This window comes from Porites lutea, chromosome 3 (assembly GCF_958299795.1).
Source record: "Porites lutea chromosome 3, jaPorLute2.1, whole genome shotgun sequence".
Lineage (NCBI taxonomy): Eukaryota > Metazoa > Cnidaria > Anthozoa > Scleractinia > Poritidae > Porites > Porites lutea.
In genome coordinates this window covers 49,888,557-49,912,780 of record NC_133203.1, presented here as the reverse complement: position 1 = coordinate 49,912,780, position 24,224 = coordinate 49,888,557, and the positions used below count along the sequence as shown (strand labels likewise).

The 24,224-nt window shown below is 39.1% G+C and overlaps 1 protein-coding gene across 5 annotated transcripts; it reads right to left on the bottom strand.

Annotated features, from left to right (window-relative positions):
- Nucleotides 1-532: 532 nt before the first annotated feature.
- On the bottom strand, nucleotides 533-23,627 carry LOC140931360 (E3 ubiquitin-protein ligase TRIM45-like). 5 transcript variants are annotated; one of them, XM_073381160.1, is made up of 13 exons: nucleotides 23,530-23,627; nucleotides 17,354-17,455; nucleotides 12,085-12,324; nucleotides 9,801-10,010; nucleotides 9,309-9,403; nucleotides 8,365-8,765; nucleotides 7,767-8,040; nucleotides 5,785-5,959; nucleotides 4,853-4,918; nucleotides 3,948-4,280; nucleotides 3,215-3,356; nucleotides 2,333-2,454; nucleotides 533-1,990 (listed from the first exon to the last, which is right to left on the bottom strand). In XM_073381160.1, the coding sequence occupies exons 2-13, from the start codon at nucleotides 17,390-17,392 to the stop codon at nucleotides 1,688-1,690; spliced, it is 2,400 nt and encodes a 799-aa protein (XP_073237261.1). In that variant the 5' UTR covers nucleotides 17,393-17,455; nucleotides 23,530-23,627; the 3' UTR covers nucleotides 533-1,687. The 5 variants fall into 5 exon arrangements, with proteins under 5 accessions (XP_073237261.1, XP_073237260.1, XP_073237258.1 ...); XM_073381159.1 differs by lacking the exon at nucleotides 23,530-23,627 and adding an exon at nucleotides 20,636-20,814; XM_073381157.1 differs by lacking the exons at nucleotides 17,354-17,455; nucleotides 23,530-23,627 and adding an exon at nucleotides 16,021-16,934.
- Nucleotides 23,628-24,224: the final 597 nt, after the last annotated feature.

The window sequence follows — 24,224 nt, the reverse complement described above, 5'->3', positions numbered from 1 at the left end:
GATTTTGAAGCTCCTGGTTTAGAACGGGGTATCCATTTCAGAGGCGTTTTCAAGAACGGGGTATAATATTTCGAACGCACGAAAGCTCTCCCCTTTTTTAAGCAGCCATTTGAAAGCATTCAAGGACAGATTGCTTTTAAAAATACGGTTCAGTGCGTTAACAAAAACCGTTGTACTCTTGTTGCACCCTAGAACGGAGTATAAAAAATTGGCCCATTTCTAGAACGGGGTGTTAGTTTTAGGGCGAATTCTAGAACGGGGTATAAAAAATTGGCCTATTTCTAGAACGGGGTATCAATTTTAGGGGAAGTTTTTTCTAGAACGGGTTGCCAATTTGGAGTCCCGGGCGGCACATACCCACCCAAAAAATACCCAAGTGCCCCCCCCGGGAAACATGCCCAGGATATTTTTTTCTTCAATTACTAAGGTAAGACGGACTCGCTTGACAGCTATATGAAAAGCAAACGGTGACCCATGGTATGGATTAGGGGTTGACATTTTAGTGGATCATATTTTTTTAGGTAAAAGGAAATAAGTAAACTCATCATTTATTCGTGTTCCCTAATTATTATTTAATAAAAGTTGTCGTGTCACAAAACGCTAAAAAAATAAAAATAAAAAACATCAAAATAGAAATAAAAAATACAATGTCAGTACGTAATAAACGCGCGATCATTATGTTCGTCTACAAAATTAAGAGCATATTGCTATCTGAGAACAAAAATAGTCAAATTATAATAGTTAAATATTAAATAAAGGAAGCGGAGCGCGTTTTTTAACGTGTAGGGAAATGACATTGTTTCTTTGTTCATAGACTAGTTTGCCTGAAACTCTAATTCTAAAAATCATCGAGAAAGAAAGAAAGAGTGAAAAAGTTGAAAGAAACTCAAAAATTCTGCTTTTAGCTCTGTTGGTTGTATTTACTTGTCTAAATTTTTCTAAGCTTAGTTAACTTTAATTTCAAAATAATGAAACGAAGCAGAAGAGAGAGGCTGAACGTTCGAGAAAAAAGGGCAGGGGAGGGGGAGGGGGAGTGAAGTGGAGAATAGGAGAGGGGCGGCTTAACAAAAGCGCGCCATTCAACCAAGATGAAAAATTTCATTTACTGATCTCACTGCATGATCCTTTGAACTCCTTTCGCCGGCAAAGTCTATCTCCACAGTACTGCCTTAGTTTTAGCATTACTTAGATAGAAATGTAACACATCTTGTGTAACACTCGAGTGATGATTGCGAGGTAAAATCGTTTCCTAAAGTAACTGGTTGTATAAGGCATTTTTCTTCTCAATAGACAGCTATCAATCAACCTGTTCTCTTTCCCCACCCTCAACGCCCACCAATAGACAACTATCTGTTCTGCATATGTTCTTATTTCTTTAATTTTTTGCCCCTCTTCTTGCCGGGCGAAAACGTTTCTTAAAGTGGCATGTTCATTAAATAAAAAAATAAAAATATTTAAAGAAATAATACAAAGAAGTGTTCAAAAGACAAATGACCATCTGAGAATGCGAGTTGCCTATCTACCAATCCCTTTGCTGAGAGATTTCCAATCTGAAGAACATTCTCTGATAACACAAGACGCTTTTATCCTTTTGTTGGACTGAAAAACTTCACAGTAATTTCCTGCTTCCATCTCTCCATCCAAATGTACTTCGATGCATGGACACAAGTGTCAATCACGACTTTTTTTATGCTGGCTGTCCAAACAGTTGCACACGATTGTTACGAAAGTCTGCAACTATTATATTTCCCTCAGGGGTCAATGCCAGGCCATGAGGATCGTTCAATTGCCCGTCTCCATCCCCCTTAGTGCCAAATTTGCTAATGAAGCGACCGTCGCTAGAGAACACTTGAATGCGATGATTGTCTCTATCTGCGACAATAATATTTCCATCATGACCCACGGCTACACCTGTCGGACGCATTAATTCTCCTACTTGGCTGCCTTTACGACCAAAATTAAACATAAATCGACCACGTGAATCAAATACCTGAGAAGAAAACAACGAAAATAAAAACAATAAGTTCTCTTTTTATGATCTTCTAACCTATATACCGTATATACTCGCATAAGCACCTCAGCGCTTATTACATTTTCACGCCTCAAATGGGGCACTTGTTCGAGGGCGGAGCTTATTTCAAGGCGGCGTGTACTTAAAGATTGGGCGCGACAAAGAATTGTTTTAATTACGGTATTATCATTTTCCGTATTAAACTAACCGAATTAACGTCTTTTGATTTCGATTATATCCTTGCCGCGGCGCTTTTTCGAGTAAATACGGTATACCTTTACAAGCAAGGCTTACACTACAGCCGACAAGAGAGAAGCAAACCTGAATCCGATGGCTGTGCATGTCCGACACAATAATGTGTCCTTGAGAGTTCACTGCTACGTAACAAGGATAATTTAGCTCCCCATTACCATCGCCAAATGAGCCAAACTTGAACGATTGACCTGTAAAAACGACAGAGAGCAATATGTTACAAGGTGCTGTAAAGTTAAGTCATCAACTCTGACCAGTCAAAAAACGGCCAGATGCACCAAGTACACGCAGCTGTCAAAAAGTGCGGGAAAAAAACGCGAACAAGTCTCGTGGGTTTTGTTTTTACCCTGATTGGCTAAGAAATGGCACGACATTGATTAACCAATCACATGGCGGGGCAAGGCAATATCACTGTCAAATTACGTTTGATTGATGGGCTCGTGGCAATAGACGCTTCCACTTTTTTTTTTTTTTTTTTTTTTTTAAGTTTCAACTTTTGACTGGGAGCAGTAAGCGAAAATCCGTTAACAGGGCTGGAAAGAACGTCTTAACGCTTCAACGCCTTAGTTTGAAAGTGATTTGCTGAAAACTAACGAAGGTGTAGCTCCGCAAAGCCGCGGAATTTTACAGACGTTTGTATGGTGGGGAGCAAGTTCGTGCCCGCACCATACAAGCCTCTGTAGAATTCCGCTACTTTGTAAAGCAATATCTTCGCTCGCTTTCCAAGTATCACCTTTAATTTTCGTAAAACTACTTTAAGGCGCTCTTTCCAGTTTTGTCGCTGGATATTCGCTTATTGGTCTTGATCAAAACTTGAAAACATGGTGGAAATTCGTTCCAATCCATAGGTAAATGTCCCAAGGTAAATTAACAGACAAGAAAGTGTAGTACAAACACCTCAGGAATAACAGTACGCCGTTCACCCTTTATACTAGAAGAAATTGTACTGACCTGTGTCCAGTGAAATGACGTGAATACAACGATTTGCAGAATCCGCGACAATGATCCTCCTGTTGGCGTCCACTGCCAGCGTGGAGGCCTTGAGGTCTGGTACGGTAAACTTGTGAAGGAACATTCCATCACGGTCAAAAATCTACAAGAGAAACAAAAAAACCTTGTATTAGTAACCCATTAGTGTTGTTGAAGGATAAATGCAACCACAGTATAAATGCTAACTTTGGAAAGTTTTGTAATAGCCGACGTTCAAATCCTGGTGTTTAAGGGTTGATTTCCACTGTCGCGTAATTTTTCCGTGCGAACGCACCTAAAATTTACGCGCGTAAATGAAATCGAGGCCATGTACGAAAGGCCACGCGTAAACGAGGAGTTGAGCGACGTTCAACTTTTACCTTTACGCGTGACCTTCCATACATTGCCTCTATTTTATTTACGCGCAAGTGGACATCCACCTTGAGACAAATGAATCATAACAGCAAAACAGCGAAGACAAATTAATTCAATGAAATCGATTAGGATCGGTGAAGTTTGAAACGGTACGAATTCACTTTTTAACAGACGTTTTGGGTTTGTTGTCATCGGAAATTTTGCTACCATGGCAACATGACATGACGACTTCTCCTCCCTATTGGCTTGTGGGACTCTTGGAGTAGTCTTATTCCGCTTCAGTTAACAAGTACACAAATGAAATTCAGGCTGTTTTGTAGCCCGCGGTTTCACTTCCTACCTGTATTCTGCTACCCAGTCTCTCACAGACTACAATTCTTCCATCAGGATCCACTCCCACCCCTGTGGGGCACTGAAACTGTCCGCTGCCTTCGCCCTTGCGTCCGAAATGGAACATAAAACCGCCATTTTGATTGAACACTTGTACTCTATGATTGTGACAATCCGTGATGATTATACGACCTTCATCATCAACAGCAACGCCGAATATACCATTGAACTCGCCGATTTCAGTTCCTTTTTTGCCAAACTTGAGATAAGCTTCACCAGTGTTGACGACATTAACTTTGAAAGGACTTCCTTGGATGTGTTTGTCTCGCACTGTGACTGAAACCTGAAAATAAAACAAACATAAACCTTTTCGGCTATTTAAAGTAATTTATTTTCTTCGCTCAAATATCCTGGGAGACCAGAAAGAGAGCGAATTTGGGCGGTGTATTTACGGAAAAAGTCGCTTTACAACGGAAAAAGGTTGATTCGTGGGCATTAACTGTTTACAGAACCAATTCCAGTAGCATTTACAGATTTCCTGTTTCTGATTGACTAGAAAGTATTTTTTGGTCATGCAATTACGAACTTCAAATATTTGGATCAGTATGTGAATCTGGAAAATTGCCCCCCCCCCCCCCGCCCTCCTCCCCTTCCCTAACCCAAACTTCCGTTCTTCTTAGAAAACTTTGCTAGACTGTGATTTCTCTTGAGAATACTTCTTTTGAATTGGGATTTTCCTATGTCTGTTATCTGAGATATTTCTTTAATTTCTATCAGTACCAAATGACAAACAAAGCAGAAAAAGGCTGAGTATGGCCGGGTTTTATTCACTCGCGCTTTTCAGGAACATCTGGTGAACCGTACATGAGTTTGACATTTAACGTTCGTTCAACAACCAATCAAAATACAGTGTACCTTGTGCATCCCAGCAGTGATTGGACTATAGGAAACTCCATAAGAACCGTTCCTGTGGTCTTCAACCTTATAAAAGTACAATGAGTCAGTAATGAGAAACTGTGAAAAATTTCACCTCTAGTAGAACAGAATAAAAGCCTTACACATTTATAATTTTTTTCCTGGTCATTATGGCTATTTGCGCACTTTCATTAAGAAGAGTCTACCAACAGGTGCCAACAAAAACTAAACAATACGAACAACAACAACAAAAACAGCTTAGATTAAAGATCGATACCATATCAGTGCAGGACATTGTGATTTAACCAACTCGACATTGAATTTGTCGAATGTTGAAATAAGAATAATTTGTGTTTCTTGTCAGCCTGTTCTAACAATCTTAAAGTACCCCTACTCATCGGTTTCATACAATAATCCATAACATTGAAATATAAATAAAAATGTGCTTTGACTATTGTGAAGTATATGTACTTAGTGTATGGGAAGTGGCCTTCGACGTTCCCCTGACTTGCCTTACCACACTCTGAGGAGTTTATTAAGGCTAAACCTTTCGCTTCCCATGACCAAAACGAACTAATGAAACGCTGCACGCTACGTTAAAAAGAGTATGTTGCACGTAGGCTGCTGAAATTGTTTCTTTTTTCACTGGTGCGCTTTGACTGAGCTGCACTAGGAAGTAGAAGATTCAGGATTATTCAAACCACAACATGGTGTGGTTCCTACTTGGTGGTTTAAGAGGATGTAAGAAACTTAAATACTTTCGACTAGGGCAGTTTTAGATGTTACACATGCCGTGAATTATTAATTAAAAACACAAAAGGTGCATAAAATACAACGAAACAAACTAACATGACAGACAAACTGGAACAAAAGCGATAATTTTGTGCATGAATCATTATTACAATGCATGTCAGATTGAAAGAAATGCTAACATTTTGTGAGTTGTAACGCGAGACTGGGGCGTGTGAGGAGGAGGTAGCGGAACCGTGATAGGAGGAGGAGCCAGCAAGCTGTCTTACTTCGGCAGGCACTGTTCTCCCGTCAGATGTGTAAACATCAACCAATACATCCTCGCCACCGCCGCTGCACGGAGCACCGCTATGATCTCTAAACACATCACAAACAGGTTAGTTCAATACCTTAAGACTGGTTTTTATTAGCGACGGAGTCGGAGTCGGAGTCGTAATCAGAAGAGTAGAACTTAATGATCTATTGAAAACAGCGTTGTGACTCTGCTTACGATTTCGTTGTTTACGATCAAGTAAAAACTAGGTGGTCGGAGTCGTAAGCATAAGCGTAAGAACTAAATCAATCACAAAGCGTGGGAACGTAAACTGTGATTGCTTTATGATTCCCCTTCTGCTTCCGACTCCCACAATCTGGTTTTCACTGGATCGTAAACGACGGAGTCATAAGCGGAGTCGGAAGAAAATGGAAACATACTTTTTCTTCCCACTCCGATTCCTCCGCGCTTATGAATCTGCTTACGATTCCGATTTTTGATTTTCACTGAGTCGTATGCGCTTTTACGAGTCCGCTTACGATTCCGACTCCGACTCTGTCGCTAGTGAAAGCTAGCCTTTACAATAAGCGCCCCATTTGGGACAAAGAAGTTAATAAGTACCGGCTCCGAATAAGCGCCGAGGCCAGGCTATAATCAAAGTCAAAAGTTTAAAAACGGAAAATAATAATACCGTGGTTAGAACAATTCCTTGTCGCGTCCAACTTTCAAACAAACCTTGCCCTCAAATAAGCGCCGCATTTGAGGCCTCGCTTATTGGAGTAAATATGGTATTTTCTTTTTTTTACAAAGGCGATTTGTCGTAAGTTATAATTCAAGTTTTGGATGAGTGGTGGTAGTGTTGGGGGGGGGGGGGGAGGGAAAGGTTAAAACGCACGTGTCAACTGACGGAGGTTTTATGACCATATGTCCCCCTCGCAATCGCCGTTTTTTCAACCATGCTCGAATTATGATCAAATTTATCGGCAGCGATTTTCTGCGCGAGAGTTGCCAAAAAGGTGCCTTAAACTGCAGCAAAATTCACTGAAAAAAAATACCATGTAAACAGACCTCTACACAAACAGTAGGACGACAACAAGGAAGCATTGGTTGAAGCAATGAAGTAAAAAATGCTTTTGTAACTATCTCAAAATCGTTCAAGGTAAGGGCAATTAAAAAGTTTTAAATAGGAGCTTTCAAAGGTCTCACAGTGAATATTCCGGAAATTTAGCTCATTGAAAATATTTTTCTTTTCTCAGTTGGGATCCAAAGAGTACAGTGTTCACCCAAGGCATTCCAGCTTGTCCTTGCGGCAAGCAGCTGTCTTACTTTGCTTGCCTGGAGCCACTTCTTGCTCCTCTTATAAATTAATGATTTCTTTAGATGTTGACTTGCCTACACCCTTGCAAATTGGGCGAGTAAGTTTAAAACTTTGCTTGCCCAGCAAGAAAATCTACTTGTCCTTAACCCTTTAAGCCCTAAGAGTGATCAGCATCAATTTTCTCCTTCTAATATCAATGGTTTGTAAAACAGTGTGGTTATGAGAATTAAGGACATGATCACCCAAGATGAATATAACTGATACTGCAACAAATTCTCCCCACTACTTCTATTGAAAATGTGTAGGGGTGACACACGAGAATTTGAATTTTGATGTTAGGGTTTAAAGGGTTAACTATCGGACGAACCTTATTTCTTGCCCTGTTCACAGTCCTATTTTTTCGCGCGCTTGCCGAGTCGGGTTGTGGGCCGTCCCCCGGGAGCCGTCCCCTCGGGCATTCAGTTGAACTATTCTCATACAAAATCAAGACGGCGGCATCTCAATCTCGGTGATCGACCTCGAAAGCCACACTCAAAATAGGCGACTGTGTTTTCAGTTTAGTGAGGAAGCTGAAATGAGTACTACACCCTTACCGAGTAAGAACGGTAAACTTTGATCGTTTTCCTTTAGTGGGGTTTTTCATGTCATCTGCCACTGTGCACATGGTGGGAAAGGCATTACTTGTTTTTATCTGTCCCAGGTTCTCCAGAGCCTTCAGCACTTCATCCTGATTGGCTGAAAAGTATATGACGTCATTTTCTTCTGGTTCGCCTTGGAACTTAGCGGAGATAAGTTCGTTCAGTCGATCACATAGCTGTTTCTTTATGACAAGAATTTCTACTGAATTCCCATGCCTCAATACTTCCTCTGAAAACAAAATGAAAAAAAAAACGAGTTAACAAACACTGGTACTACTTGCTGCGATTGCATTCTTTGCGGCGTCTGGTGCTGGCTGCATTTCCTCTGCGCGCCATTAGCACCACTTGCATGTTTTCCCGCGCTGAGCTTATGATTTCCCGCGTTTTTATGGCACCAGTTATAAGTTTCACGAGGCCTGGCGCCAACTGGATATTTTCCTGCGCCCCGGGTGCAAGATTTCCCGTGCTCGCCAAGGCTTTTATGTTTCCCATGCTTTACAATGCGTAAGTCATTTGGAACTCGTTTTAGTTGATTTATTTCATTATATCTTACCAGTAAAGTTACATGTTGATGTAAGCCGTTTCAGTTCATTTTCCAGCCTTTCCTGCTGCATTCCCAAAACCTTGGATTTCCTTTGCACCATAGATTCCACCTCCGCCATCATCCCTTTCTCGCGATCTTGCAGGGCTTTCAAAATGCGTGGAAAACATTTCTGAATCTCAGATTTTGCCACTTCAGCTCGAGCTTCCAGACGGCAAGTCACCTCTTCCACATCTTTCGTGGATTGGGTGACAACAGGAACTTTTCTTTTGAGTTTATCAGCGAGTTGTGAGATAGTTTGAGTTTGTTTGTCAATTGTGTCTGTTAGCTGGGTGTACTTGTGACGCTCTGTTGAGTGTGACGTCATTGTGCACTCGCGACAGATAGCTTGTTCACAGCTTTCACAGTAATACCTGAAAAGATTAAGTAGAATAGCTCTCCAAATGCAAAGCTTTGTTTTTCTTAAAAAAAGAAATACCAGAAAAGAAGAACGAAATTTTTAACTACCTCTCAGTAGACTAAATGCTGTTAGTGTTTATCGCGAATACTTTGTATGTCATGGACACCACGATGACGGCAACAAAACTTCAACAATTTGTCGGTTAAATGAGCAAAACAATAACTCTGCACGTTCATCAAACTTTTATGCTTATTTCTCTACCATCCCTGGCTGCAAGAACACGCTGTTCTTAAACTTAGAAACGATCCTTTAGAATTCAGATCCAGAGGAATGCCAAATATGGCAAATTTTAGAAAATAAAAGCGACGATAGTAATTGACGTTTGCGCTGTCATCTTCGAATATCAAAAAAAAAAATCTGTTATCAGCAATGTCAAAAGTCCCCCACAGGAAGAGGAAAATGTCAATTTTGAACTCGGTTAGGAAGTAAAGAATACTTCTTTACCCATTATTACATCTTTCCTTTAAAGCAAGTCTTACTTGAAAGTGTAAGGTACCTTAGTTTTTCGTGGGTGTGTTCCATGCAGAAGATTGGTCGGTGGAGTAAGTCTTGTGGCCGTGGACTGGATTTGAGCTCATCCAAAGATACAACCTGAAAATCCGGCAAATTAACGTCAGTGACAAGCAGAGCTCTGGAGTCAAAGATCAAGTTTGACTGTAATTTATTGAAGTTTCCCTCGATAAAATAAATCTGTTGTTCTTCCTAAGTTACGTCTAAGTATTTTGATTGACGTTCCATGTATCATATCAAGTCACAAGGTCTACCTGACCAACACTAATGATCATGATCAAGTTTCGTGGATATTGGAAAAGTTCGTCGAAAGGTATTAATTGTGCTCCGGATATCAATCTCGATGCGGACCATCATAGGTCTGCATCGAGGGATGTAAACTGTACACATGTAGAATATTCTTCCATGCATTGCAAGGCTTCCTTGTCCCCGTTTCCTCTCCCCGTCATAGTATATCTTATAAACTCTTAAATCTTACTCTGTGAGTTTTGGTTAAACGCAGCCTCATATGTGCATTCCTACAGTCATGGCAGAGGAAGTCCATACATTCAATACACCGCGCAGCCGCAGGAAGTTTGTCTTCACAGCTGCTGCACATGATTGGGTTCTTGTCATGCGCGCGCACAGCCGCCACGTCCATCATGGTAGTGACCACGAAATTTGGCGGGAAAGCGCCGACACCGCGCTCCTGAAGTGAGAAATAAAGAAAATAAAAGTCAGTTTTCAAAAAATGCATTTCAATCCTCAAACTGTAACCAATGTCGTTTAAGGGTTGTGTTGTGCAGTTTGTAATTTTTGTACCAATGCATGCACTGTATAAGTAAGATTTGAATGCAATGAAGTGTAAATGTCTGTATGTCATATATTTTTAAAAAAGGGGTTAAATGGAAAATGATGGACTTGGAATAGGAAAAAAAAAAGAAATAAGCTCTTTATTGCCCTAGATCGGTCGGTCTCAGAGGAAGCAATCGGTTCCTTAATATCAAAGTTAAATATCAGTTGTTGCGCTGGTTTCCGCGCTACGACTTGCCGAACGGATTTTGGAAAGAAAATATAAAACGAACACAAAATTCGACCCGATTTTTTAATTTTGGCCTTCCACGTAAATAGAAAAAAAATTTCATCATGAGTGAATTGGCTGCCAAGAGATCTCGTCGACTAATAGACCTTGTCACGGTTTTTGACGCCATCTTCACGAGTAGGCAAACGTGTGAGAAATTACAGAGTTTCGTCGTTGTATGAGAATCTAATGTCAAATAATTCCCGTAAAACGGCTGTTCTAAAACAAATATGAATTGTAAACTGAACGTACAAAGCAAAGGATTGTACTAAAACATTTTTGAGGCGTATCTGTGCTTAAATTTCTCCGGAGGCTTGCTTTAGATTTTCCATATATTTGTCTGTAAATTTTTCCTGGGACTTTCTTACTGTCATATCCCATGAATCCTTATGCGCTTCGTACATGCGCAGTAGGTTGTTCTTGCCATGTGCTTACAGACTTGAAGTAAAATATTGTTGAGTTCTCTGCGTTCGTTATACAATTTCCTGCTATATTACAAACTACAAATTCCTGGTACATTACACTTACAGACAAATGTGTAGAAAATTTTAAAAAGTTGTTTTACGTCTTCTAGCACATGTAACGCCCACAATCTTTTTCGGTAGAATCCGTAGGAGTGAAGCTTTAGTTTAAAATTCATATTTTTTTCAGAACAGTCGTTTTACGGAAATTATTATACATTAGATTCTCACGCAAACACTGTAATTTCTCACGCGTTTGCCTACTCGTCAAGATGGCGTCGAAAACCGTGACAAGGTCTATTGTAAACGTGTCCTGTAAACCGGCCTTCTGTTGTCCTGGAGACAAATATGAGTGAGACGACTGCTTCAAAAGTCCTCAGTTTTTTAATCTGTGGATAGAATCCCAAAACAAGCCAATTTAAGCGAAAGCCATTGACTGGTACTTTCACGCCGGTGCGGTCTTGTCGTGAACAATGGTTATGCTAGCTTTAAAATATTATCATTTACAAGATATTAATGCTGTTCGTTTCGGCGTAGTGCCTGTTGCCTGGTGTTCACTAGCGATGCAAGTTCAAGAGTAATGATAAGGATCCCTATTTCACCTAAAAAACTACCTTGACGCAAGATTTAACACAGGCACAAAAATCAAATCCTTCCCTTCCCTGGGACTCCTGGGCTCAGAGTGCTTCGTCGTTGTTCGTCTTCACTTGGCTTGCTATTGCGTCGCTAATAAACACCAAGCTTCAAAATAAAATCACAGGCGCGCTATGTTGTTTAAGTGAACAAGAACTAGATCATCATGATAAATTTAAGAAAAAAAGGCAAAAAAGGCTCGACGCGTCAGTTTTAATGATAGAAAAGGTCAGTGCAGTTATACTGCGATCACAATTTAACTCTGATTTATCGCAGCCACACTGAGATCTAAACTTGACACAGTAACTTCGTTCAGTATTAACTAAAACACCACGTTGTTTTGTGGAACTGAGCAAAATGATTGCCTAAAATCAAGAGAGTGCTGAATACATAAATTGGTGTATATATCTGTTTGACTCTGCGGTTTAGTTTAAATTAGTATTCTTAAAGGCAAACTCCTTGTGCGACCCGCATTAAGAAGAAGCCGTTGAGAATTACTTACACGTGTGTGTCCCTCTGATTTTCATTACTCTTTGAAATATTGGATCAAGTTTAATACTGGGTTGTTTGGAATTAATAAAAGGCAAGAGAAAATCACTAAAACGTACTGTAAGCTGAACATCTGTTCTACAAGCCGGGCAGCTGAGCGTACTTGACCTCGGGACTACCAGATTTTCCAAACATCGCTTGCAGAATGTGTGCAGACATGGTAAAAGACGAGGATTATTAAACATCTCGTGGCACAGCGGACAAAATAAGTTCACTGAACTGCCGGTCGCAAAAACTGGATTATCCATCATAACGGGATTCATGTCCATGTCGTCTCGAACAGACGCCATCTTGTGTTCCTGAAAATATTCAAACTCATCTTTAAATTTTACACTAAGTGTAATCTTAAAAACACGAAAACAAAGAATCATGGAAAATGCTTTTTCCGGTTGCTTAAGAAACACATTACACGTAAAAATTTCAATGTTACAAATAATCTTTTTTTAGGTACTTTAAAGCATACAGTAGCAAAAAATTACAAACAGCTTTCTCCATTAGTGTTCGCATACCCAACAAAATTAAAGCGAGTCTCACCGATATTTTCTCGGGTTTCGTTTTCTTCTCGTCAACAGTCTCGGCGGACATTTTGTGATTCAGAATGCTCTTCAGGTTGTCGTGGAAAATTTGTTGCGCGCTGCAGGAAACATGCGATGCTCCAATTCTGGGCGATTATTACTGGTTTTCTTCGACATTACACAGCAAAAATACTAATAATTTTGCCGTGACTAGCGCGCCACGCAAAGCCCAGATCATGACCCCGAGGCAAAGGGAAGAGATTCCGACTGTGATATAAACGTTTAAAAATAAACTTGAACCTTAAAAATTGAACAGTGGAAATAAAACCAATGGCTCACTCCCTTCACTCCGACATGTGTTGCAATTATCACAATATGTCATTACTTTTCAATATTTTATACGGTCGTATTGACGAACCAATCATCGGGGAGGTTTGCTGAATATATTGGTTATTTACGCTAAAAAAGAAAAGAAAATCAGCCGCAAGAAATGAAATTACTGCCTCCTCCTTATTAACATTCATCCATCACTAAAGACTTCAATAATCGAAACAATATTTTCCCTGAAGTAATTAATGCTGTCAAGCAAGGCGTTAACAAAAACACTGGGACGATTTCATTACGTTTTCGATTTCAAGAAAAATTTCTGGTAAATGTAACTGTTTGATTAAAAAACGGCTTTTACTTCGAGCGGAGAAAGCATAAAATAACGTCTTGTATTGAGTAAAAAGGAAAACTGATTCCCCCGGTTATGTTGTTATCGCAAGCTGTCGTACAGCAGCAAAAATTTCTTTGCGGATATTTAAACAATGTAAACAAAAGCGCGTACATTTTATTGTGAAAATATACTTTGTTAGGAAAGCTTTTGTCGTTTCCACCGCTCTCTTGTGAAGAAAACACTCGTGTTATAAATCCAATTCACGACTACGGGTGACCCTAATAATCTACGATCGCAAGGTCATCTCTGGAAATTTGAAAAATTGATTGCTCCCGATGAAAAATAAATGAAAATGAAAATGAATTTCCTCGCACAGGCAAGGTAGCTTGAATTGAATGTGTGTTTTGGAGTTGTGAACGTCGAGTTGAGCTTCTTTGCATAAAATGGTTAGCTGCCATTTTGATTTGGTAAAGAAGAGGGAAGTCTGGGGAAGAGAAAAATTTGGAAAGTAAGGTAGGCTGAGACTACTGCGAATCAGTTAAAAAAATACTGAAAAATATCAACAATACAGTCACAATAGCGAGGCATAGCGAGGGTTCATCATCCCTTCCTCTCGAAACTGAGCGAAACCGCCCGGCTTTTAGCCTGCTAACAGTCCCCTACTTTTCCCGAAAGATCGCCGAGATCGAGCGCTTATGCATCAGTCAATTCCAGCTGCGCCTAGCTCCCCTCCCCCCGGGTTGACTCCCGGGCATTAGGATTTTTTTGACCATGGATGGCAAATTCCCGGGGGTGGGGACTCTTGAGCTGTCAAATCTCCCGGGGTGGGGACGAAAACAGAGTGCAAATGCCCCGTTCTCTTTCAACACTGCAACATTTTTCATTGATTGCACAGTCGAATGGTGCGGTGTTAAAAAATTTATATAATCATTAATGTGTGATTTTTTGTTTCAAGAAACGTCTTCCTTTGTAATAGCCCTAGGATTCTAATTAAGACTTCACGCCGCGACGACATGCACCGGTTTATGGTTTTAGTTTTAGTATAAAATTATTGACATTAAAATTAATAGAGCGCTGTAAAGTTATATGTTATGAATAGGTTATAACTATGAAAGGATATTCTTTAAATAATATCAACAGAAATTTGATTCACTAACCAAAAAGCGTTGATTCACGTCGATAGCTAGTTTCGCCAGTAATTCTGGCTTGATAAACAGTGAAGAAATGCATGCGTAAAATTGAGAACATGCCTTTACAACTCCCTGTCCTTGACAGATGAGCCAATCTGCCCTTTTTTTCCAGTAATATCCTCTGTGTAGTTATATTCTGATAGGAAACCGCGTGCGTGTCAAAAGCTCGGGAATACCCCCGGGGTTGGCAAATGCCCGGCTCCCGGGCAGCGCAAAATTTGCAAATGCCCCACCCGCGGGACTGAAAAGGCGGGCAAATGCCCCGCAGTAGCTCGGGGGCGGGTGGGAAGGCTGGGCGCAGCTGGAATTGACTAATCCGTCACCAGCAGCCATCTTGGTTCCACGGTTACCGAGGGTGCAGGCGTTGGGATTTGCTCAGGCTAGACTTGGTACATTTCAAACCACGATGGCCGTTCGTAAGGGTAGGTGCTCGATCCCAATGATCGAACGAAAAATTAGGGGACTGTGAACAGTCTACCTGGCCGTCCTCTGCTCCCTCGTCATATGGATCGACCAACCTCATGCGCCCAAGGTTCGATTATCTATAAAACATGACCGGAGAGACCGTCGGAAAATTTCCTACATCCCTAAAAGCTACCAGAATCTTGTTTTGTGTGAGGAACCAGCCTCATCCCCAGGGCTTTCCCTTCAGAAATGGGCCGAGAGACCGGCCTGGGAACGAGTTTAGAGTACATGGTCGCAATCAAAACACTGGGTGAACTTTAACTTCGTTTCTCCAGGTTGTACTTCTCCAGCAGCTACAGCTACGACATTAAATATCGTTGTCTTTGCATCGATAAAGCAGGTGCCCGGGTCTCTTTGGCTTGTCCCTTTTGAGTCCGTTTTCACCGGCTTCCACTATAATAAGTTCTGCTCTAGGCAGAAAGATGATATGAACAAAACTAATAAACAACGCATTATCAGTTCAGCCGATATCAAAGAAATGATTAGTTAGTTAGCCAGTAGTTAGCCAGTACCATTCAAATACGAGTCTTCTAAAATACCTTCACATTCAGCTTATCAGCAAAATATATGACACAGCTGGACGCTAACACAAGTAACAAAAAATTATGGCGACCACCATGGGGGTCTTGATTCACAAAAAATCGTTTATTAGGGATGTAAGATCAAATAAGAGACTATCTTTGCATTTGTGAGCAAATATAGTTTTCTATAACCTGCAGCTGATAGGTCAAGAAGAACGGCCCATATGATCTGGCGTCCAAAATTACTTTAATGCAAATTTTGTGTTAATTGAATAAGAAGTATGTTTTCTTAGCTTAATTAAATGGAGACAAAATTTTTATGATTTCCTTCGCTATTGTTAATCTTCGTTTAGAAAAGAATTCTTGACGTAAAATAAGCTTTTTCGGAATCAGAATCGCTTGAAAGTGACGAAACGGCTCGCAAAAAAATTGTAACCGATTATTTTAGTTATCCAATAACTTCAGCGGAAATTTTCAAGAATGATAAAGAAGGTTTATGGCTATCAAATATATCCCCCGTCTGCGTCTCTAACTACACCAACGTTGACATGATAAAACGGCATTTACTCGACATTCCTTACTCAACTGAAGTACCTAACTATGCACCCAGCGTTGGAGAGTTAACTAACAACACAAATCTACAAACCTCATACGTAACCGACTGTATCTGTTTCTGGTAGGAATATAACCCGTCATTTGTCTTCCAACATATTATCTCTTCTTCGAAGCGAGTCATTGTCGTCGATGAATTTGAATTTGAATTTGAATCTATGCAGTAGACTTTGTAGGTACATGCTGCCGGGGAAAGCCCCCGGCATACCTCTGGCCACAATCCTCGTTCCGTTTTATCTCGGTGAGACTTTCACATATCCAACTTCTTGACTGAGTCTTTCTGGAGTCTTTCATTTGCATTACTTTGTTGCTGCGTTTATGAACCACATATGTAATAAGGGCAGGAAATGAATTTAATAAAACGTGGAAGAACGTAGCCAAACTTTTCAAATCGTTCGTGGTTGTTATGAATCCGTTGGCTATTGTCTGTTAGATTTTATCTACTCTTATCAAACCGCATAGAAAAATGCGTCTTCATTCTCTATTAGATGAAATATTGTTCAAACTTAAGAGCAAACTAAGATCCATCTTGGTAATTAATAAAGATTTTTACAGTACATAGAAAGCATTCACTGAATAAGAAATGACGGAGATCAAATAAATATGGCAATTGAGGTTGTTCTTGTCATTCACAGTTGGGAAAAATTGATGGATGATATTTTCGTTATGAATAAATTCAAACAAAAGAAAGAATACTGAACTGTACAATAAACGTAAAGAAATTAAATAAACAAATAAATCTGATATGTCTGCTAGCATTGTAATCGCTGTCTTGTAAAGCGAACCCCTTGAAACAAGCGTTAACATTTTGATACTTTAGAAATCATTTGTTTTTGGAGCAAACATGTAATGACGCAAACCGTTTGATCTCCCACAATTTCATTTCCACAGAAAAATCTTTAGTTCTACCTGCAGGGGCGCCCAGGCCCCCACAGGGAATAACGTCAAAGCTCCATTGCGCATGTCCTAAGTATTACAAAAGTCACGTGATAATTACAAGCCGAATTTTATTCTCCTGTCGTCTTTTCTTTTCCAATTTACATTACAAAGCGAAAAACACAAGAAACAATACAAATAAATGAGTGATAAGTGTTTTAAGTGCTTTATGGTGAGATTTTTTACTAGTTTCGTAGGCCTTAATGACATCGGAGTCAATCCAGGCCAGGTATAACCTGACTAAAAGTGAAATTTTGAATGAACAGGAAAACTATCGTTAATCTGGCCCCAAAATCGAGTGAATAAGCCAAGAAACTTAAAGCTGAAAATGATATTAACAACAGCATTTTCCCACTGCACGTTGAGATAAGTCGCGCTTAAGAAAAAAGTCAATTATCTCCTTAACGTCAAGAATACCACAGACAACTTACAAATTCCGCCAGCTTTCGCGTTGTAGTGATTCGCCACATGGTTGAATCTTCCTTTACAGCTTCAGCGTTTACGGTTGAGGGTTGTTTGGTTAAAGGAGAACCCTGTTAACAAGGAAAATAACGGACAAAGTTGTCAAGTCTCGGTACGCTGAGTACAGTGATACCGAAACAATATTTAACTTATTTTGTGGTTAAAAGAAGACGCAGAATAGGTTGATGGGGCAACTCTGCAAGATTCCAAAGCCGTGGTCAGAAGAGAGATGCAACAGATTAAATTTAATCAAGATAAGAATTTATTGCATAATTTATAATCAGAATCCCGTGAAACGTCACTGCTAAAGAAAAAGCAAAATAGTGAGTTGCATGTGTGCTTGTAGCCTATTGTACCGTGTCATTTTTTGGAAAAAGTGCTTACGTGTTTTAGTAAACAAAATAGCGTATTTTAATGCTTATGAATACAACGTAAGTAATATATTTTTCAAACAAAAAATTTAGACCACATGCCTTCTTATCGAAAAACAAACACGAACCTATTTGACGGCTTTTGGGGATTTGACGAACCTCTCTTTGAGAATTATCGACCTTAATTTAAACAGAAATTTAAAGACAATTCTAGAAAGCTCTTCTATTATGGCCTTAATCTAAACAATATGACTGGATTAATTTCAAAAGGTAAAACATAAGCAAACTGAATATATTATTTTCGTTAAATTTCCTTTAGAAATGTACCCGTTGTCTTACCATGCAGCAAAAGGAAGTAACCCACTATTTTAGTGAAGCTTAACAAGAGTGTTATAAGATCCTGTAACGATTCACATTATGATGTTATAAATTAATGAGAAGCTGATTTGGTGTTTGAACGAAACAAGGGCAAAAGGAGCGTATATTCATTAAATAATGGATGATTACTTTTTATTTTAGTATTTGGTGCAATAACCGAAGAAAAATCTTGAAGTTAGAGATGCGGGTTTTCTGACGAGGTTTCCGCCATCCTTTTGTCAGAATGTTCAATTAAGAAAAAAGTTAGAAACCAGCATAATGCTTATAATATTCAGTAATTTCAACCAATTACGGTTTTCAAGGCCAATATTAATAGATAAGAAGTCAAGGTCGTCTCCGTCTCGTAACTAATGTAATATCGTCTGTAACTACAGTTTGAAACCTTTTTAAAACCAATTTTAAAACGTGTGCACGCGAAAGCACTACACAAAGTTTGTTTGTTGCTGTATAATAAACGATAACTGTAATTACGGGCGACAAATACCCAAAATAGACAGCCGTAGTTTCGTGTCACGTTGTATTTTTCCATCAACGTAACTATTAATGAAAAAGCTGACAGTATAATATAGGTCTCTCAGGTTGTAGCCCGCAGGAGAATTTTAAAGCTATTTAACGAGACAACTTAAAATAGATTTTCCTTATGTAATGGTCTTAAAACTGACGAATTTTCTAGTAATTGACGCTCGCCAAGCCTGAGGCCTTCTTTTGTCAGAAAGAGATTGCTCTATAACGATCGATTTTTTCCCATAATACTCAAAGGCAAAAACGTGGGCATCACGAAAAGCAACTACAGGTCAAGATCACTGTAGTTTATTAGATTATTTTCATTTGAAAGAAACAATAGAACAGCTCTTTCGCCTCATGCAAGAAGAATACTTCGGTCCGAAGTAAATTTAAGACAAATTAGCACAAGTATAAATGAAAATGCTAAATTCATTCTTAGATTCACCAAAACTTAGACATCATTAAAAAATTTACTCCGTTTATGCTCGTGCTCTAGACATTATTTGGTCTAAATTTTAATTATTTTAAACGCTTCTTTGTTCTGGCGGAAACAATTTATTCGTGTACATGAAATCGACTTTTGTTTTAGTTTTGTTTTCTTATTTTTCCCTGACTGAATATGTTTTTCAGCCGTTGCAAAAAACTATTCTTTCGAACCACAGCCAATCCAAAGCTCGAAATAGAAGGGTCCGCAAATTGTGTCAACTGCGCAACAGTCAAAGCAAAAAAGGATTTGCGTAGGAAAAACTCTTTTTTTCCATACAGACTGTTGGGCAAAACGACAAGACGAATGGGCGAAGCGATATTTTCAGCTTGGGTAACCTGTGCTGTGAACTCGTTTTCATAATGAGGTTAAAGGCCAAACAGCTGTTTCATTCTAATGAAGTACGATCAGTGAAGAAAATAAATAAAAGCAAACTTATGTTTGACGTATATTGATGTGGCTTTATTGTTAAAACTGTAATCTATTTGAGATCGCCATTGTTTGCGGCTACGACCGATCACACTAGCATATCTTACCTATGAGTGAATACTGTTTAATGAACACCACGATTATAAACCTGGCGAACGTTCGCAACACTTTCTGATGGACTTTTTTCTCTTCTGTTTGCAAACTAACAAATTTGACCATAATCATTCGGTTCGGTACATTTAAAAGGAAACAGTGAAAGGATGTCGTTTGTTCCCAACTACATCAATTACGATGCCAGCAGGTGAAAAAAACAGTAGTTGAAAACGAAGCTGATTTACAAGGCAAAACACAGGAAAATATGACAAAAAAATATCAAAATAGCGTTACTAGCTGTATCGTGAAATCTCGTAGACTTTGCGATTTTGCGGCTTCTTGCATTTATGTCGATATTCATCTCAATTTAATTTTAAGATAACAAAGTAGGAAATGTGACTTGCAAATGACTCACAGTTTTCATTTAGTGAAGTTAAACTACGTACACTATGGTAAAAATAATACTGCTATAAATAATTCTCCTTGAAAGATCATCTCCTTTCGTATCAAAATTTCTATAATTGTCTCACATCGGCATATCTGGGATAAGCCATCACTTTAAAACGCCAAACGTATTCCTTTACATCGACGAAACAACCCGATATCTCGAGAACAGCAAACCATAATTGATGCCTGTAGTAATAACTCTGAGAATAATAAAATGTTTCAATTTGTTCCCTCGAAACTTAGTTTGACTCCATTTCTTACTATTTTGCAGAAAGCGAAAAAAAAATTTGAAAGGCGAATATTAACGTTTCTGAATTCCAGCAAGGCTTGTGTATACTCATTCTATATATTTGAACATTTAATTTCAGCAGTTGTATGAGACATAGAAAAATTCACTTTGCCAAAAACAAATGCAGCTCTAGAAAAATGCTTTTTAACAGATTGGATGAGTGGTGGTTCGTGCATTTTACGTGCTTGCCTTGATGGTACGTTGTCATATAACTATGCAAACAAAACATAGTCAAAATTGAGATTGAAATATATACCTTCACATTTAAACAGCAGCTATTTTAGTCAGCATTCTCAAGATCTCAATTCCGTGGATAAGACTTCTCTGGTTTCACGGGCAATGTACAGTTATCCCACGCATTGTAAAACAGCGCTAACCATAAAGATTTGCGCTTTGATCACAAGCGCGCGATCAAACGTCTGCTTTGGCCGAGAGAACTCCGGTTACGGAAATTTGAATAACAATAAGTAATTTGAATAAAACACCGAGACAGGATCTCCCCGATAGGCAGTTGCTGACAAAGCCAACTAAATTATGAAAAAGATTTAAAGCCTACAAAACATGTGTAATTATTACCAGGAGCGACCCATTTTTTCACGTGAACTTTTATCTTAGGCGTAAATTAAAAACTGAAGTTACGATTTTCTGGAATTTTCTTAAAATTATTTTCTTGACATACGGAATCATTTATTCTCTACTTATATTTAACAACACTTATTGCCAAGCTTAATTTTTTTTTGCCCGGCAAGCGGTTTACTGACAAAATGCTTGTTAGCAAACCACCTGCGTGAACTCTCTCCGTGACCGCGCGCGGACTGGGAATAACAATTCAATAGTCATACATATGCTAAACTTTTGAGGGGGGAGGGAGGGGGGTATAGCTGATTTGGTTTGTGTAAGAATTTTTTTCTCAAACCTCTGGAGAAAGAATTTTTTCCAGCATTATGCACCTGGAGAGAATTTTTTTTCAGTCAAGGAATTTTTTTCCCCGGTTTTGATTTTCTTTCAAGATTTTTTCCCTCGAAATCAGTCTGCAGGATATATTTTTTCTGAAATCACCCTTACCCCCTCCCCCCCTTCCCCCAAAAGGCAAATGGTCGGCCCCTTACTGATAAATTTCATATGTTTCTCCTCTGGTGTTTAATTAGAGTTAAAAGCACCCTTCTTTCTGAGGAAATTTATCTACAATCACCCAGAGAGGATTTTGCTCAGTGAAAATCAAAATTGAAAATGAACAGGATCTTCAACCCACGCTTCGGATAACCTCTACCGCTCCTTTCTTCTTAATTTCAGTTCATTTAACATTTTTTTTTCTTTCTCTGTACTTTTCTAGGTTAAGTAAGGAATCCGTTTATGGATACAAGAAAACGCCAGTAAATCGGCGACATTGAAGTAATCTATTTTTTTTTTTTTGGAAAAAAACTGAGGGCCAATTTTAACGGAAAAAGCCCACGCAGACAAGATGGCATTACTCTTGGCATATCTTTTTATGCCTTTTATTTTTCAAAGGGCGTTAATAAGCGCCTTAAGCTCACTCGAGGATTTATCATGATGAAATGTTCGTGTATATTTTTTTAATTAACGTTTGGACGGGCAACGGCAGAAACTTTTGTATAAATAACTGTCAGTTAAAGAAACTGAAGCTTTTCACTCAGCGAACGTACAATTTATCTTATCGCGAAACTATTTACATTTCGCAGAAAGTCTCAGTTTCAATGATAAAACGAATAGTTAAAGCGGCAATATATTAAGCTTCACAACCATGAAAACTGTCTTTGAAGTTTCAAAAGGATGCTTATAATCATAGGACAAGCATAAATTAACGTTACTGTAAATAAGACGATCAAAAGTTAACAGAATTTAAAAACATACTGAGTGATACCTGCGCAAGAAGTTATCCAGCACGGTTCCAAAGAATTAGGGATAAAACTTGTAGAGATGTTCTTTAACTCGGAATATGGGCTTTTACTATGCGAATAGCAACACCAAAACGGTGGTAGTTGATGACTTCCAGAAAAGGGAAGGGGGAAGAAACCCACTTGGAAGTCGAAAATGAATAATATAAAAGATAAATAGCAGTAGGCTTCATCTTCCGGCGTCATTTAAAAGGCTTGGTAGCTTATCGTAGAAATTTAAATGTACTATAGCTTGACAATCGAACGACAGCTGTCATATTAAAAAATTGAATTATTGGAACATAGACCTGATACAAATTAGAATCTTGGCATGAAAAAAATGCCGTGTGCAATAAGAGCCTGGAAACGAATTACGGTAGGTGTCTCTTCATACCGTGTTTTCTCGGCAAGGTCGGTGGACTGGGGCCTATTTCTTGTACGTTTTATCAACAACATTTCTATTATGTTTTGCTTGCTGAAAGTTAAGGTAGAAAAAAACCAAAAGCCAAAAATTTAGATTTAAACGGTTTAGAAGGTAAGGAAAAAAATTCTAAGGAAACGCAGATCTGTTCGCAAGATAAAAAATATGCCACCAATCTACAGATTTGGTTTGATTCAGTTTTATAATATAACTCCGGATCCGAGAGGTTATTGGGGATTTTCAAGAAATAGGCTTCGGGTCACGAATTGCCTGTCAGTTCTCTCGACCCGGGATTAGAATGCTGGTATTTTATTGGTCTCAGGAAATACGTAGCCCTAGGCTGTACAATAATTCGTGTTAAAGTCAAATTCTTGTTAAAATGCGCGCTGAAAAAGTTCGGGAAAAACTAGACGTTTCGAGGGTCGGCTTCCTCAGGTTTGAGTTGCTTTCAAACCACTGACTCAGGAACAGTCCCTCCCGTCCTCCCTCAGTCCTCCTCTTCTTTTTTTGGTACCCGGATGGTGGAGACAACGCAGCCCCATTGTTTTAGGAACAAGGATCATTCTCAAGGCTCTACGGGGCCACTCGTAGACCATCCTCTAAAAGGCGCTAACTGCGCATGCATATTAAGCGGAAAGCCACTGGACCCTCGTTAGTGTTCACTTACAGGAGTATCCGTGGAATACAGTTTTATGTAGCAAAAAAAAATTAAAAAAAAAAATTGGGTCTTAGCGACGCCTGTGGCCACTTAACAAGCGGTGTCCGCTAAAAACACAGCTTTCACTGAAAAAAAAAAAATAGGCAAATGTCGAGAGAAATCTTCATCTTGCTCACCTCTTTGATGGCTGCTTTTTTGTGGTCTTTACTTTGAGACAGTAAAGCGTCCTTTAACTTCACCAGGGAGGACAAAACATCGCTTTTCTCGGAGGAGATGGTTTGTTTCTGGGTCAAGAAAAGGAGCATAAGGATATAGTTAAGTTTGACGGTTTACTACCAATCCATTATAACCAAAAGAATAACGAGAAAAAGGAGAATGAAAAACTCGTGTTTGCGCATAATAAGTTTAGAATTATACTAGTATTCAGCGTAAGTAGCTGGGCAAAATGGGTGTGTAACGTAAATTTTCTTTACATGAATGGAAACATATGAAAGGACCCGTCATATTTTTGAAGTGCGGATAAAGATATGAAAGTGAAAATGATCTTCGCAGTTAAGTGTCCAACCTGAGAGGGTGAAAAAGAACCTGAAAATTTTCAGGCTTGACCGGGAATCGAGCCCTGACCTTTGCGATGACCCGGGACGCAACGCTAATCTATAGCCAGCTGGAGAGACGACCATTGACACAGATTGTGAGTTCGTTATATACTTGATGGTGGACATGAATGGAAATATATGAATTGATTCATATTTTTAAAATATTGAATTGATGAATGAATGTATCGTTACGTTTTATAGACTGTTCATACAAACCTGAGACTTTGTTGCCTGTTTCTCGGATTGTACCTGCTTAGGGTCTTTTGATGTAAGAG

Coding starts and splice junctions, on each gene's coding strand:
- LOC140931360 (XM_073381157.1), bottom strand. CDS start 16,110: ATGACTCGCTTCGAAGAAGAGATAATATGTTGGAAGACAAATGACGGG. Junction 8,766..9,308: donor CACACCCACGAAAAACTAAG/GTACCTTACACT, acceptor TAATCTTTTCAG/GTATTACTGTGAAAGCTGTG. Junction 4,919..5,784: donor CGCGTTACAACTCACAAAAT/GTTAGCATTTCT, acceptor TACTTTTATAAG/GTTGAAGACCACAGGAACGG.